This window comes from Glycine max, chromosome 14, assembly GCF_000004515.6.
Source record: "Glycine max cultivar Williams 82 chromosome 14, Glycine_max_v4.0, whole genome shotgun sequence".
NCBI lineage: Eukaryota > Viridiplantae > Streptophyta > Magnoliopsida > Fabales > Fabaceae > Glycine > Glycine max.
Window position 1 is genome coordinate 13,119,720 of NC_038250.2, and position 17,174 is coordinate 13,136,893.

General features: G+C 35.2%; 1 protein-coding gene and 1 pseudogene across 1 annotated transcript; one reads left to right on the top strand and one right to left on the bottom strand.

The window, feature by feature from the left end:
• Positions 1-634: 634 nt before the first annotated feature.
• LOC102661696 (aberrant root formation protein 4-like) lies at positions 635-7,572 on the bottom strand (annotated as a pseudogene).
• A 4,726-nt stretch (positions 7,573-12,298) lies between these two features.
• Positions 12,299-13,243, top strand: LOC112999330 (uncharacterized). The gene is made up of 4 exons (XM_026125381.1): positions 12,299-12,418; positions 12,505-12,582; positions 12,662-12,838; positions 12,959-13,243. Exons 1-4 carry the CDS (start codon positions 12,299-12,301, stop codon positions 13,241-13,243), a joined length of 660 nt encoding a protein of 219 aa, XP_025981166.1.
• Positions 13,244-17,174: the final 3,931 nt, after the last annotated feature.

The following is a 17,174-nucleotide window of genomic DNA, read 5'->3' on the forward strand; positions in this document are numbered from 1 at the left end:
AACTGCTATAGTAGGGAGTAATGAAAAGAACACAGATTATACAACTTAAATTGATCAACAAATTGAAATGTGGGTAAAAAAATAATACAAGAATCAGTAAAATTACAAAAAGTCAAACGATCAAGATGATTCAACCATTGAGAAACAATACAAGGGATGCAAAAAATTAGAAGTGATGTAATACACAATCATAATGCCAAAATCCGTGCAGCTAGACTATATGCATAAAAATGAAGTGGGCAATCTTTTTGATAGACCATAGGTGGAAATTATCTTACTCGAGCCGGTTTACAAAAATATTTTATAAAATTCATAAATTTAAATGTGTTTGATAACTCATCACGTCCAACTTGATCCACGTCTGAGAGAAGCTACCATTTGTTGCTTCTGTGTATTTTCATCCTTTTTTATGTGGTTTTTAATGCCAATGCCCGTGAAAGCAAACACCCCCTAAATAATTTGCATAAAATCAAGTTCAAACTTCATTGCCCCTTATGAATTTGTTTCATGATACTCATGGTTATTTTCTAGTTTAAACTATACATTATTTATATTGGAAAAGCTATTTTCATTGTCTCTAAATCATAATATTCGACACAGTTTATAAATCACCATTCAAAAACTGGCTGGACGATTCACGATTTGAATTGCAATTCAATAACCTTGCTTTAGATGATCTTAAAACAACATTTACCATCTTCTTTTCAAAAATCCTTTTGCTAATGGGGCAACTTATGTGGATTGCTTTAGCTTCTCTTCTACAAGTTCAATGCAGTGTCAACAGCAAACTAATCATAATCACTCTTGCTCTCTGCCATTATGCCTGTCACTAAGGTACGCAAAGGAAGCAACCATTCATTGTAGGCCTTCAGTAAACTGTTCCTTGACAGCACTCTAGTGTAGTTTGTCTTTTCTGTTACCACCAATGAAATTGTGAAATCTTCCGAATTAGACTTCAATTTAGATCATGTTTGGCAACCACAAACAAAGATGTAACATAATCTCACATTTTTCAGGGAAAATTACAAAATCAAAATTCTAGGTAAAAGCATTCCTGTTTAGGAACAATCAACCATTCAAGTAGTTCATTAACTCAATAACCACTGCTTGAAATCGGATATATTTTTTTAGTTATGTAATTTTCCCCATTTTTTTAATTAGTTTTAGTGATGATTAGTTGATGCTACTACATACCTGCAGATTCTGTCATCAAAACAAATCTGTATAGGTCAAGGGCTGACAACACCCGTAGATCATAATACATAATGCCATTACTTTTTTAATCAGTTCATAACTCAAAGAAACTACAATAATGCCAAATTCTTCTTCAAATATCAAGAAAACTAGATAGATAAATTTATAAAGAACGCATGAAATAGGAAGAATACCGCATCACTCTGCTCAGGCAGGGAAGGAGGTCCACCCTGTGGAGGTCTTTGAACCAACTCCACCAACTCAAGGATCCCGGTATTCCAAAACGATGTATCCAGAAATGATTTGTTATCTATCGGTGGGGCATCTTTTACTATTGATCTACTACTGCAGATTGCTGTGTGCATTTCCTTCCTGGCAAGATCGATGAAAATAGCGATCTTCAAAGAGATGCAAGACACCCATTAGATGATTTAACTTTTGACAGCAAAATAAAGAACAAAGCTAAACAAATTGTAACTTAGGGGATTACCATCGAGGAAGAGTCAGTATTTGTAATCAATGCTTTCAAAATGTCAAATCTTTGAGAATTTGGAATATCAGCAAGTACCTAGCTATGAAGCACCAACACCGACACGGACACCGGACACGGCACGGACACGTGGACACCTGTAATGTCCAAAATATAGAACGTAGTACGGGTGTCGTGTCGACACGGACTAGTGTCGGACACTAGACACGGCAAGGGACTGGTGTGTCCATGCTTCATAGGTACCTAGTTTGAGTAACAGAACATAGTACTAATAAAAATCTCAAGAAAAATACTACCAAGATATTAAGTGGTTTAACAAACATCATATATCTCAATTTCAGAAAATGCTCGTCACATATTGCATATATAACTATAAAAGAGGTGCTACTGATACTCGAAACCCACTCCTTTTAGCACAGCAAAGGATTTTTTTTCTATGTTCTGGCTCTGGGGCATACACGATAACCATTTTTACAACCTGAAAAGTTAATGAGTAACCACAAGAGAAATATATATATATATATATATCAACATTTTCCTTCTTCGTTGAAAAAGAGAGATTGAGCGATGATAAACAAACAGAAGACACAAATTGCAGGGAATACAACCTGCAAAGCCGAGAAAAGACTTGGCAAATAAGATGACCATTCAGAATGTTCCTCGTTGTAGTTTCAGGAGGCACCTTCGTCTGTGATGCAAAGCAAGAAGTTGATACTTGATAGCATGTTTCTTTAACTCCCATGGTAGCTTTACTAAGGAAAGTACATGCTTCAATGTTCCTATTGCTTGCCACCTTTTTGTTTGGTTATTACGAAGTTCATCCTTGATGGCAATCAAATTCTCTTTAGCAGTTTGAGCAACCTCCTCTAAGTCATGCCCCTAATCCACTGGAAAAAAAAATGGAGCTCGATGGTTTAGTGAAAGGGAAATGCATAAATGAAAAGGCAAGGATTCAATTACAATGATCTTTATCTTCTGGAAAATTGAACGGGTGGGGGTAAAAGAAGAACATAAAGCAGTCTAAATAGTGCTTACATTATCATTGATATAAATTAACAGAAGACACTCAGTAACTTGAGAGTACTACCTCCAAACACAGATCCAGCCACAGTCTCTACATCATAAGTTGTTACTATACTGAGATATGATAAACCACAATATGAAGAAATTTGTAACAGTTGTAATACCGAAGGTAATCCATTTTTACTAAAAAATAGTTAGCAAAGAAATACAAATAAGAATAATCATAAAGTTTTAATGCAGTACAGAGACATCTACCATGCATTGCAGGACGTATAGACCAAGAAGAGCTCAGAGTTTCTCCTTTGCGCCCCTCTCCTATTGTAAAAGTGGAAAGAAAAAAAAAACCATCAGCAAAATAATTGAAAATAAATCAGGAAGCTTTTCTAACAAAGAAAAAGATATTGTTTTAAAATTGACGGACCAATTTATTGCAAACTTCAGATATAGAATTTGCAATCTCAACAGCTCTGTCTCAAGTTCTGCTTCTTCTGACCCCAAAGACAGCCTTCAATACATTAAGAATTATAGAAACAGCTACTTTTACTTGCTCAAACTGACGCCTCTGAATGGAAATAAAGACTGAAAAAGACAAAATAAGTATGAAACAAAACTTCAAGCAATGTGGCTTCAAATCATTGACGGACATAAAGTGAGACACATCTGCTCAGCCCAAACTAGCATTTAGGTTTTGCATTTCATCAACAAAGATAACCTTAAATTTTAACATAATAGCTCAAGTGGTAAGATAGATTCTTCTTCATTGGTCTCCATGCTATAAAAAATGAGCCTAATAAAATATGAAATGCAACTAGTAGCTAACAAGACTAGGTGATTTAATAGCAAGCTGAAGCTAAGAACCTTAAGAGTATTTATTTTATTTAATTTTATTGGTGATTAGATATAAAAGTTCAGTCTTAAAATATGAATCATTTAGTACTCACTGCATAAAAAATTGGATTTCATCAATGCTTTCTCATCACTCAAAATCCAAAAATTACTTCAACATCATTCAGAGAAATATAATTTTCACCAAAAGAAAGCAATATAATTCTTTCTCGTCCAGATCATGCCACTTCACCCAAACTACACCCAAATTAACAAGGCAATTGCTGCCATCTTTCTTTTGCTGAATAGAGAATACAGTTTTATATTCTACCCATTGATTAAAAAGGCCACTGCAATGCATTACCCTTTGAGAGCCCTGATAAAGGAGGGACAATGTAACTGGCAGCCTAGGTGATCTTACTTGAGTAACCTAATGTCTGTTCAATTAAACTAACAGAAGCATATGATCAATATATTAACCAAAAATAAATAAATTAAATGTCACACTGTCACTGACTTGTAGTGCTTTGCATGACAACCATGATATGATTATGAGAAAATTTGAGTTTTCTTTAGGATAGAACCATCAAAAAGTGAATATTTGAGAGTAAGCCAGGACCAAGGTCTAGCATGAAGTGAGAAATACAACTGCGTAGGAGGTGTGAAGGCAGTAGCAGATACAGAAAATTTCTTTAGTGTGGCCAAAGAAATAGTGTATAATATTTTCAGACGAAAAATATTATAAGTTTTCTCAAAACACACAATCTCCTGATTAAAAAAATAAAATACTTATGCTTCTACAAATTTAAAAGAATAAAGTGGGTAAAATCAATATCAATTTATTTTCTCTTTTATTTTTTATAATATTTTACATTCTTCTTTTTAAAAAATATTTTATGGGAGCAACATCTATTTTTTATTGGGACAAAAACAATAATTATTTAATATATTCATGTAAAAAACTTTCTTTGTGGGGACAATTGCCATTGCCCCCATAGTTACCTATGTACATCCGCCATTGTGTGAAGGTTAAGTGATGGATTGTCATAAATGTGGAAGGAAATGTATCTCAAGCCAAGGATATATCATGTGGAATGATATTTAGGTATATCTCTAAATATGGAGGTTTCTATGGAACCTGTGCCTTCTGCATTATTGACTAATTGGATTCTATATTGAGAATTTGAGATTTGTTCAACAAGCATCCAATAGTCAATACAATAGTATTGCTAACGGGGGGAGGGGGGCATAAACAAAAGGTACCACATAATCTAATTGTAACTAAACATTACATGCATGATTTCACTCAATCAAATAACCTACTTCAACTCCACCAAAGTGGTAAGCTGATATTCAAAGATACAAACAACATGCAGCCTCTGTTAAAGAGAGCAGAATATGTCTATTTTGATCATCAAAGATATACATGTTATCAGGTTGGTCCTCCATTTAGAAATACATCAAATCAGCCCTTAATCGTCAATTTATGCTATTAACTTGGTTCTTACAGTGACATCAAATTGGTCCCTAAAAGGATGAAACCGTTAATTATCACTGAAGGACCAATTTGATGCCTCTGGTTATGATAAAGACTTGGCTGGACACTACTCCAAAACTGACGTGGTAGACACAGCCAATGAAAAATTGCCAGCACATTAAAATACTAAACATAATCATTAAATTAATAAATTAAATAAAAAACCATAGCCAGTCAAGTTTGAGACTCGGCATAGAACCAAAAATTAAAATAAAGTATAGATTTGCTTCTCCCTCTCTTCAGTCATGTTTCATGTCTCTGCTTGGAAAGTGTGAGGAACTGCAATTTGACCAAACCCAAATTGGGTCATCTGCAGAAGGTGAGCTTCCCATGCAGCATGCACCTCATTTCAGATTAAATTTTCAGGTAGGGTGATCTTCTTGATGTCTTGGACACCACCATTGGCAAGGGTTTCTAAGTTCTTTTCTCTTTCTCTTTTCAACTTCTGCTTTTCAACTCTGTGGCTATAGTATGTAGGTTATGTTGAGCTAAAAGCTTGGATAATTTGAAAATTATAGAATAACATGAAATGACAGTTTTCCTGACCAAGCAACTACCTATGGAAGTAATAAATTATTTATGTTGAAATATTGAGAATGGTTTTACTTCCAAAAATAATTCCATGTATCTACTGCATAAATCAATTAAAGTTTTCCAAAATTAGTTTTTTTAACCAGTTTTCCAAAATTGATTTCTTAAACCGCTATTACACTGAATTCCAAAATTTTGTAAAACAATCTCAAGGTTGATAACCTACCAAGATATCAAAAACAAGAATTCTTAATGATCTCTGGACAAGAAATAAACTAATCAAAGCTGCAATTCAGATAAAAGCAAACACTCTTAAATGCAGTACTATAACTTCATGGGCAAACGATTAAGGCATGATATATATCACGTGAGCTAGTACTCCAAAAATCAAAATTATTGTAGGACCATCAACATGCGCCCCCCCCCGGACTCCATTATCCTCCCCCCAAAATGTACCAACAAAAATAAATTCATCTCAAAACAGTTCAGGAAGACCAAATTGTTAGGTATATCTATGAATGACTAATTTCAGAGGGAGGCCACCATTAGGTGCGAAAGAACCATATGGCAACGAAAGAAGGAGATGGATGGCTAGCCGTGAGCTGCGTGAGAGAGAAATACGAGATGTTTGGACCAGAGAAAATGTGAGAGAAGAAATATTATTTTTCTTTTTTAATTTATTTTTTATAATATTTTCTGGCAATTTCTGGTTGGCTGTGTCTATCACATCAGTTTTGGGGCAGTGTCCATCCAAGTGTAGCTCACTGGTTAATGGAGGATTAAGATGATATTGTGTGTATCTTTGAAGTACTAATATGCACTTACTTGAAATAAAGGCAAACTCACATTGCAGAGAATTGAGAGCATATCCCTTGAAACACATTTCACAATAAACTGATCGATGATGCTAATTGTCAAGTCCAAATTCTACTTGAAATCCCCACAAACTTTGAAACAGCCTTTGGCAGTTCAAAGGAAAGGGCATCAACAACTTCCTGTCACATCACCAAACAATCAATACATCACTTAGTTTTGCTATCAATATCTCTTGTTTACACTAAACTTTGAGCTTGAAAGATTATTGATCTAAATAATAACATGTTTTAGCATAAAATCATTAATCTCTCATTTCTAGTCCCATAAAAGGTTATTGTATAAAGTCAAACTAGATGCCACCACTGGAACCGGATTCTGTGCAGTTAATTTTTCCACGCATCCACACACTCAACACATTGTAACCATTAGATGAAGATTGGATGACACAAATCTCATATGCGTGTTTCAAGTCCGATATACCGAGCTTAAATATGAGTCATGATCTTCATCCTATGGTTCCAAGTCGCCAACTGCAAGGAATCCTGTTTACATACAATTTTTTTTCCTTCCAATTTCTAAGTCTATATTATGGAACACTTAAAAATCCTGAATGTGTAACATGATTGAAAAGTTAAAGCTAACCCACCTGGTCAGTAGAAGGAGAACAAATATATCTATGGATCTCAGAGATAGCTTCAAATGCATCATTCTCTGCATTTCACTATCTGGGTCAGTCACGGCAGCATCCAACAAAGAATCAAGAAACTTGACAAGCTCTGAAACTGTGTTTTCAAACTCATGAAAATCTCCAGCCTCAGCCAACTACCCAGCCAACTACCAAGTAACCAAAAGAAAAAGAAGTGATTGATCTTATGTTAGAGCATGACTCAATCTTAGAGTTTATAATATGTTATATTTCATCTTAAAACCAATTGGCATTAAGTGAAGTTGTCCAACAGGTATATAAGCTGCACTCCAAGGAGTGAGGCAGCCGATGTGGGACTTCGACGAGGTCCCAGGAACTTATGATTGTTAACCACCCGATGTGGGACTCGCAACACGCCCCTTCGAGCCAAGGCTCGCCACCACAGAGCGAGGGCTAGCGGAAGAGCGGAACTATCCACCATACCAGGGGCAGAACCTTCTCTGATATCATCTTAGAATGTGAGTTTGGGTCTAAGTCAACTCCAAAAGCTAGCTCAAGGGGTGAGGGTTGCCCCTCACTTATAAAGTCTTATATGGTTGTATTTTTAGCCGATGTGGTACTTGAATTATTTCTAACACACGTGAACAACAAATGATGAGTGCTTGTCACCACAAGCAAGGGCTAGTGGAAGCATGATCAGAATCTATTCTGATACCATGTTAGATTTCATCTTAAAACCAATTGGCTTGGGTGAGGGAAATAATATTTTCCTCTCCCCTTTTATTAAGCATCATTAGCTTATATAAAGGATTACAAGCATAAAATTAGGCTAAGAATAATGATAGAATATCTTATCATATATTCTGATAATATATTCTATCAAATAGAAACTGATTAGCTAGGCTAAGAATATTGATAGAATATCGTATCATATATTTTATCATTGCTCCTCACTTATATATTCTAATGTGGGATTACTTTTAGCCGATGTTGAACTTGAATTATTTCCAACACACCTCCTCACGCCAAGCACTTCCTAGGCTCGGGGCGTGAACAACAAATGGTGGGTGTTTGTCACCACAAAGTGAGGACTAGCGGAAGCGTGGCCCCAGGATTAGAACTGGCTCTGATACCATCTTAGAAAGTGAATTTGAGAGGCCTAACTCAACCCTAAAAGCTAGCTCAAGGGGTGAGGGTTGCCTCTCACTTATAAAGTCTAATATGGTTGTATTGTTAGTCGATGTGGGACTTGGATTATTTCCAACACACCCCATCACGCCAAGCACTTCCAGGCTCGGGGCGTGAACAACAAATGGTGGGTGTTTGTCACCACAAAGCGAGGACTAGCGGAAGCGTGATCAGAACCTGCTCTAATACCATCTTAGAATGTGAGTTTGGGCCTAACTCAACCCCAAAAGCTAGCTCAAGGGGTGAAGGTTGGCCCTCACTTATATATTCTAATGTGGGATTAATTTTAGCCAATGTGGGACTTGGATTATTTCCAACACTCAAGAATTCTTCGAAGATTGTTCTGAGTTTCAGAATTCCGAAATGACCCAATTTCGTTCTCAACAAACATGAGGCTAAAAACGAAAAAAGATGTTTTCTGATTCTGATTTTCTTTAGTTCTAACACACACATGAGCAAGATTGAACTTGAAGTTCTATACTGAGAAAGAGATGAAAAATCAAAATGAGAGGGGGGACAGTGAGCACGTACATAAGGTGGTTGAGTTGGTGTCCGAGTTGAGGGCGAGTCTTGAATCAGTTGCTTTTTAATCTGAGGAAGGATGATGCAGGATCATTACTTCATTTCTAGTTCTTTGATTTGATCCAAAATCCTAGCACTATATCAATTGGTATCAGCTTGGCACCTTCCAGATTCATCTCGAAATGGCAGAAAACACCAGAAATCAGTCCCTTTTTCGCGAAGCAGAAGAACGTTTAAGCTTGAAGTTGGATGAGAGGTTCTTGAAACTTGTGAGTTTGTTATGGCAAATGCTCTGTGAAGACATCAATGAACTTCTACAACAATAGGCAGTGGGGCATTCACCTTCTTTCAACACGGGAATTGCGACGCGCGGTGGGAAATCTTTTACCTATTCTTGTTATACACGTCTTGCAAGACTGGATTTCCCTAGGTTTAATGGCGATGGGATTAAGAATTGGTTGGTTCAGTGTGAGACTTTTTTTTTGGTGGATAATACTCCAAAAGATTTCAAAGTTAGGTTGGTTGTGGTACATTTCAAGGGAAAAGCATTGCAATGGCATAGTGCTTATGTTAGAACAGTGGGATTGAGAAATTTGCCTTCTTGGAAGGATTATTCCCAAATTTTATTGGATAGATTTGGTGAAGTCTGTGAGGATCCTATGGCGAAGTTGATGAGGTTAAGGCAGAAAGGATCCGTGATTGAATTTCATGAACAATTTGATGCAATTATCTTAAGAGTGGAACTGGCTGAGGAACATCAATTGAGTTGTTTCTTGGGAGGGCTCAAACAGGATGTGCAAATGATGGCGAGGATGTTCCATCCAGATTCAATTAGGAAGGCTTTTCTTTAGCCAAAATGTATGAATCTGCTATTATGGCTAACCCCCAACGAAAACTATTTTTAAAATCAGCCAAGACCAGTCACTTCTCGAAACCTCCCTTGTAACCCTACTGAAACATCTAAGCCCAAAACATAAACTACAAGAAATCTTACATCTACCTATATGAGTGGAAGAAGAGCAAAGGGGTTTTACTATTTTTTTGATGAGCCCTTTACACCAGAGCATAGTTTGACACACAAGAAATTGCAGATACATGTTATGAAGGTTGATGATAATTTAGATTCAGAAGGGGAAGATGTTGTGAGTGAGGGAGGAGTTGAATGTCTCTTCAGCTAGTGAACCACTAATATCAGTAAATGCTCTAACTGGAACTACTAGTTTCAGAACAATACGAGTCACTGGTTATTACAAAAAGAAACCCCTTCATATCCTTATTGACAGTGGCAGTACACACAACTTCTTGGATGCACATGTGGCCAAGAAATTAGGATGCAGAATTGAAGTGATTCCCTCTTTAAATGTAGTTGTGGTTGATGGAAATAAGGTACAAATTTCGAATGTGGTTAAGAGTTTTACATGGATGATTCAGAATACCAGTTTCTCATATGGTATAATGTTGTTGCCCCTAGGTTGTTGTGATTTAGTGCTTGGGGTGGAGTGGTTGGTAACTTTGGGTGACATTACTTGGAACTTTGGTAAGCTGACTATATAGTTTGTTATGCAAGGAAGGAGACATGTGCTGAGAGGGGCTTCTAATGCTAAGCTGAAAACAGTGAAGAAGCAGCAATTACGCAAGGCACTTTCTTCGGGTGTGCACATTTCTATGTTGTAGTTGTGTAAGGGAGAAAAAGACTTATTGTTGAATTCACTTACTACTCATGCACCTGCATCTGCCGTGCCTACTAGTGTTGCAGAATTGTTATGCAGTTTTGATGATATTTTCCAGGAACCTGCCAATCTACCTTCTGTTAGGCCTGCCCATGATCACAAGATTCCTCTAGTCTCAAGCGTTGTTCCTGTAAATAAAAGGCCATATAGATATGCTAAACACTAGAAAGACATCATTGATGGTCTGGTCAAGGAGTATCTGCACTCAGGCATAATACAAAACAGTAACAGTCCCTATTCTAGCCCAGTTGTATTAGTGGGGGAAAAAGATGGCAGCTGGAGGCTTTGTGTGGATTATAGGGAGTTGAATAAGGCTACAGTGAAGAATAGATTCCCAATCCCTCTTGTGAATGATCTTCTAGATGAGTTTCATGGTTCCAAGTGGTTCTCTAAGGTAGACCTAAGATCTGGCTACAACCAGGTGAGAATGGATGAAATGATGTGCACAAAAAAACATTTAAGACTCATGCAGGTCACTTTGAATACCTAGTTTTGCCCTTTGGTTTAACAAATGCACCAACTACATTTCAAGGTCTTATGAATGCTGTGTTTCAAGAATATCTAAGGAAGTTTCTGCTTGTATTTTTTATGATATTCTCATCTATAGTAAGTCATTAGAAGACCATGTGTCTCACTTACATACTGTCTTTTCTACAATGAGGTCTAATTCATTGTTTGCAAAGAGGTCTAAATGCTACTTTGTTGTAGCTAGAGTGGAATATCCGGGTCATTTCATTTCAGGTGAGGGTGTTGCAACTGATCTAGCAAAAGTTGAAACAGTTAAACATTGGCCTCTGCCCCAATCCTTGAAGCAGCTGAGGGGATTTCTTGGGCTTGCAGGGTACTATAGAAGGTTTGTGTTTCGGTATGGAAGTGTGGCAAAGCCCCATAATGACATGCTTAAGAAGGATAACTTCTGCTGGACTCAAGAAGCTAAGTTAGCCTTCTAGAAATTGAAGGATCTATTAGTCTCAACACCTGTCCTTGCTCTACCTAATTTTGATAAGGTATTTGTAGTAGAAACAGATGCCTCAGGTACAAGTATTGGAGCTATCTTGATGCAGGACAATCATCCCATAGCCTTCATCAGCAGGAGCTTGAATGTGCAGCAACAGTCCCTATCCACTTATGAGAAGGAATTGCTAGCTATTGTCTTTGCAGTGCAAAAGTGGAGACATTATTTGTTACCTAAGAAGTTTGTAATCAGAACTGATCATAGGAGCCTCAAGTATATTTTGGATTAGAGGTTAGCTATAGCATTCCAATAGAAATGGTTAGTAAAACTCATGGAATTTTATTTTTGCATAGAATACAAGCAGGGTCAAGAAAATTTGGTGGCTGATGCATTGTTTCGAGGAATTTTAGTTGAGTGTAATGTTGTTTTTGTGGTTCAACTTGAATCAGATATGCTCATCAGAATTAAAGCTTCTTGGCAGTCTGATCTAGATGTTCAAAAGCTAATTTCTGAGTTGCAAAGTGATTCAAACTCCCATAAACACTTTTCCTGGGTAAGGGGGGAATTGATGAGGAAAAGAAGGTTAGTAATTGGTAAAGATTTGGAATTAAGGAAAGATATTCTGAAGTGGTTACATTCTTCAGCTTGTGGAGGCCACTCTGGTATAGATGCAACCTTGCAAGGGGTCAAGGCAGTTGTCTTTTGGAAAGGAATATCCAAGGATGTTAAGATGTTCATTCATTAGTGCAGTACTTGTCAAAGGTGCAAATATGACTCTGCTGCATATCTTGGACTGCTGCAACCTTTACCTATACCTGAGCATGTATGGCAACACATTACAATGGATTTCATTGAAGGACTTCTTGACTCAGGGGGCAAACAATTTACTTTTGTGGTGGTGGATAGACTGAGTAAGGCTACACACTTCATGGCTCTTCATCATCCTTATTCTGATGCTGATGTAGTTCAATGTTTCATGGACAATGTCTTAAAATTGCATGGGTTTCTTGACTCTATTACAAGTGACATGGATTCTATCTTTGTTAGCCGATTTTGGCAAGAGTTTATGGCCTACCAAGGCGTGCAAGTCCAGCTGTCTACTGCCTATCATCCACAAACAGATGGGTAGTCTGAAGTGGTTAATAGGTGCTTGGAAACTTACTTGAGATGTATGTATTCTGACAATCCTAAACAATGGTCTAAGAGGCTGCCCTTAGCTGAGTGGTGGTACAGCACAACCTACCACAGTTCAATTAAAGCCAACCCCTATGAAATAGTGTATGGACAAGTCCCACCTGCTTACCTTCCCTATCTGCTTGGTGAATCTAAGGTTGACTTGGTTGATAAAAGTTTGCAGAAGAGGGAGGAAATGCTTAAATTGGTGAAGTTTCACTTGAGAAGGGCTCAGGACAGGATGAAACTACTAGCAGATAAACATAGATCTAATCGAAAGTTGTAGATTGGAGATTTGGTTTATGTAAAGCTACATCCTTATAGACAGGTCTCTATAGCTTTCAGAAGCAATGCTAAATTGGCCCCTAAATACTATAGTCCTTATCTTGTCCTTGATCAGATTGGTGTAGTGGCTTACAAGGTACAACTTCCGCCTAATTCTTTTATCCACAATGTTTTCCATATCTCCCAACTCAAGAAGTTTATAGGGGAGGCATCAACATCTGTTAATTGTCCAAGTACTGATGAAGAAATCAGTCACAAGGAGCTTGAGGTTATACTCGATAGGATGACAGTAAAAGAGGCAACAAGGCGGCGACAAAAGTGCTCATAAAGTGGAAACATCAGCTTCCAGAGGATGCCACATGGGAATTTTACTATGATCTAAAGAAAAAGTTTCTAGAATTCAATCCTTGAGGTCAAGGATTTGCTTGAGAGGGAGGAATTAATGCAGGATCATTACTGCAATCTGCAATTAGATTGCAAATTAGATGATAATAGGAGGCTGAGGGAGTTAGTTTGTAGTGACACGTGTCATTAGGTAGTTAATTCTGTTAGGATTTCCAAGTGGGAAGTTTGTTAGGAGGTAGTTAGTAACAATTGGCTATATATAGCAAGTTGTTGTGAAGGCTCAGGTACGTTTTGGAAATTTCCAATATCCTTGTAATCCTCTGCATTCTTCCTCAATAATATTAGAATCTCTTCTTGTTTTGGATTCTCTTCTACATTTCTAGTTCTTCGATTTGATCCAAAATCCTAGCACTATATCAAAGGAACTAACAAGTACCCTTGTCGGCTTTAATGACCACAAAATCCACCACAGCTTCGATGCGAATTCCAACGTGGTGGGGAATCTTGGACATGGCTTAGAATTTAATTTAAATTTTAATGAATTTATACAATATAATAAATTCATAAGATTTAATTTTTTTATAGATTTATAAGATTATAAAACATTTAAAAAAATTAGAAAATATTGAAAATTATAAAAAGTTAGTGAAAAAGATAAAGAAAAGTAAAACTAATAAAAAACAATATTTAATAGCTAATTTCATGTCTTCTTATATAATATTTTTTTTATAAGCAAAATATTTCATTGTTGCTAAAAACTCAAACAAACACAAGCAAGGCAAGAGTTGGATTTACAAATTGAATCCAAAAAGTAAAGAAGAAACTAGTTTCAAGTCGGATCAATGTCTATCCTATTCAATAGTCCTATTAGATTAAAAAATAAAATTCAAAATCACCTTGTGATTGATCTTAGTGATGCACATGCATGTTATTCAACTTTTATTACTCATAGTTTAAAAATTTTCTCAAGGTTGTTCAGGCTTTGGATTTTTTCATGTTAACACTAATTGATCTATCTCAAGGGATTGTTAATGAGTGATGGGTGAAATAAATGTTAGGAATTTTATAATTCATAATTAACTAAGTAATTAATTAATGTAGATTTATGCATGAATATGAGTCATCCACAAATTCGAACTGATCCAAACCGATCCGAATGATTTGGATTGGGTCAAAATTGAATCGAATCGATTAAAATCATTCATGTGCGGGTTGAGTTACAGGTTTAAATTTATAGATTCATTAACCTATTGAGTCGATCCATGAACTCGTAATTAAAATATAAATTTTATTTTATATATATATATATATATATATATATATATATATATATATATATATATATATTAAAAACTAAAAAAATAATTAGACAAAAGGTGTGGTGATACATTATTTCCTCGAGTACTTTTAATAAAATAGTAACAATTTAATAAGTTGGGGAATAAATCACTTCGTCCCCACAAGAAGCCAACAACACGTTGTGATAAAAAAAAATTATATAATTAAAATTTATTATAAATAACTTATATTGTGATATAAGATTAATTTTAACAATTGATAAATTTAAAAAAATATATTGAAATTAAACTTTAAAAAAATGGAAAGGATAGAAAGAGATAAGAAAAATCCATAAAAAAATGTAGTTGATTTTTTTTTAAAATAAAAAATACTTTCGTTAAAAAATAACTCATAAAATTGATCTAATTATTATCTTATTTTTTCTTTATATATAACAAGAACTAATTTTAAAAGATTTTCTCGTGTTGGGATAAAATCAAAAACTCTTTTTTTCATATATAGGGATAAAATTTGAATTTAACCTAATTTTTGAATAATTATAAAAATCATCCAACCTGGACTGAAAGGAGAACCCGTGTTATGTTGTCATGCCACTTTGTTTCTCAGTCAGCATGTAACAATTCATTTACTTCACAACAAACCATGTTTCATGCTTCTTTACTTTCACTTTCGACTCTCTAATTTTCTTCACCAACCAACATAATCAACAACTCTTTTTATATACCATTCATTTTTTGATTGTGTGTTGTATGTGTCACTTATTTTTATAAATATTATTAAAACTATTACGGTTAGATTATTGAGATTCATATTTGTTGTTGATCTGTTTGATGCCCATATAAAATTTGGTTATTTTTTCTAATTTACACGAACCCGGTAGGGCTTATTGTAAGTACTGTAATGCATCATATGCAGCAACTTGTTCTATATATTGAACCTTTAACTTGAGAAGACATGTGTTCCAACAATGTAATAAAAACCCACACAGACATGTTGATAAAAAGCAAAAGACAATTGTTTTTGAAATGAAGGTGATAATTATTGATGAACTTGCCTTTAAGTTTGTTTAAAATGAAGGGTTTAGGAAGTTCATGGAAGATGCTCATCCTAAATTTAAAATTCCTTCTCGTGTCACTATTGCTAGATATTGCATGCATGTGTTTAATAATGAAAATGAGAAGTTGAAGTATGTGTTGTCTGCAAATAAACAAATGGTTTCACTTACTATGGATACTTGAACGTCAATTCAAAATATGAATTACATGTAAGTGACAACTCATTACATTGACAAAGGTGGGAGTTGAATAAAAAAATATTGAAATTTTGTTACCATAAAGGTGAAACCATAAGGATAACCCTAGAGAATTGTTTAAAAGAAATGGAGATTTCAAAAGTTTGTTGTGTAACATTGGATAATGCAAGTTCTAATAACTTGGTTATTTCATATTTAGCTAGAACATTGAATTTTGGAATGGGCATACTTTGTTGAATGGATAGTTCATGCATAAGCGATGTTCTGCTCATATTTTGAATTTAATTGTTAGTGATGGATTGAAAGAAATTGACCTATCCATTAGAAAAATAAGAGCTACATGTAAGTTTGTGAAGTCTTCTCCAAGTAGATTTGCAAGTTTTAAGAGGTGTGCTGAAGAAGTAAGTGTATTCATTAAGGTCATGTTAATACTTGATGTACCCACTAGGTGGAACTCTACTTATTTGATGTTAGATGTTGCTAAAAAATATGAGCATGCATTTTATCATTATGAGTATGTTGAAGATGCATATGTGTTAAATCTCATATCTAATGAAGGGGAAGGATGTCCCAAAGAGATTGATTGACAATGTGCTCGTGTTTTTATTAGCTTTTTGAAGGCTTTCTATGATGCAACTCTATCTTTTTCTGGGTCATTGCATATTACTGCTAACACTTTTTTTAAGAAGTTGGTTAGTATTCGAAAATCACTAAATAAGTGGAGGCATAGTGATAACTTAGTGATACAAAGGATGACAAGAAATATGCAGTTAAAGTTTAACAAATATTGAAAAAATGGTGGAATTAACTACCTTTTGCTTGTTGCTATTTTTCTTTATCCCCATTATAAATGTGAGTTCATTCAATTTTATTTTAATCATATGTACGGTGTTGAGAAAAGCATGGACATGATGAAAAAATTGAAAGACCTCATTCACAAACTGATTCAACAATATGTACTAGAGCATCTCATTTCTCATTCTAGTAGCAATTCAGCCAATTCTAGTATAATTGACTTCAAATATGGTCTCACAACATAATGATGACAAAGGTGATAAAGGTGATTATTAGGATGATGAATTTAGAATGAAAATAAAGAAAAAACAGGGTGTGGTGCAAAAAAATGAGTTAGATAGGTATTTAGAGGATGATGTTGAAGATGACCACGCTAAGTTTGACATTTTGAATTGGTGGAAATTGAAAGCATTCAAATATTATATTATTTCCTATATGGCCAGAGATATATTGGCTATTCTTGTATCTATTGTATCATTTGAGTCTGTAATTAGTACAGGAGGTAGAATTCTATATTCATTTCATAGTTCCTTGAGTTCTACTACTATTAAAGCTCTCATTTGTGCCC

Excerpts from the sequence above, each read along its gene's own strand:
- LOC112999330 (XM_026125381.1), top strand. The coding sequence starts at position 12,299 with ATGGATTTCATTGAAGGACTTCTTGACTCAGGGGGCAAACAATTTACT. Across the intron at positions 12,419-12,504 it reads ATCCTTATTCTGATGCTGAT|CCGATTTTGGCAAGAGTTTA; the intron begins GTAGTTCAATGT and ends TATCTTTGTTAG. Across the intron at positions 12,583-12,661 it reads TATCATCCACAAACAGATGG|AGGCTGCCCTTAGCTGAGTG; the intron begins GTAGTCTGAAGT and ends CAATGGTCTAAG.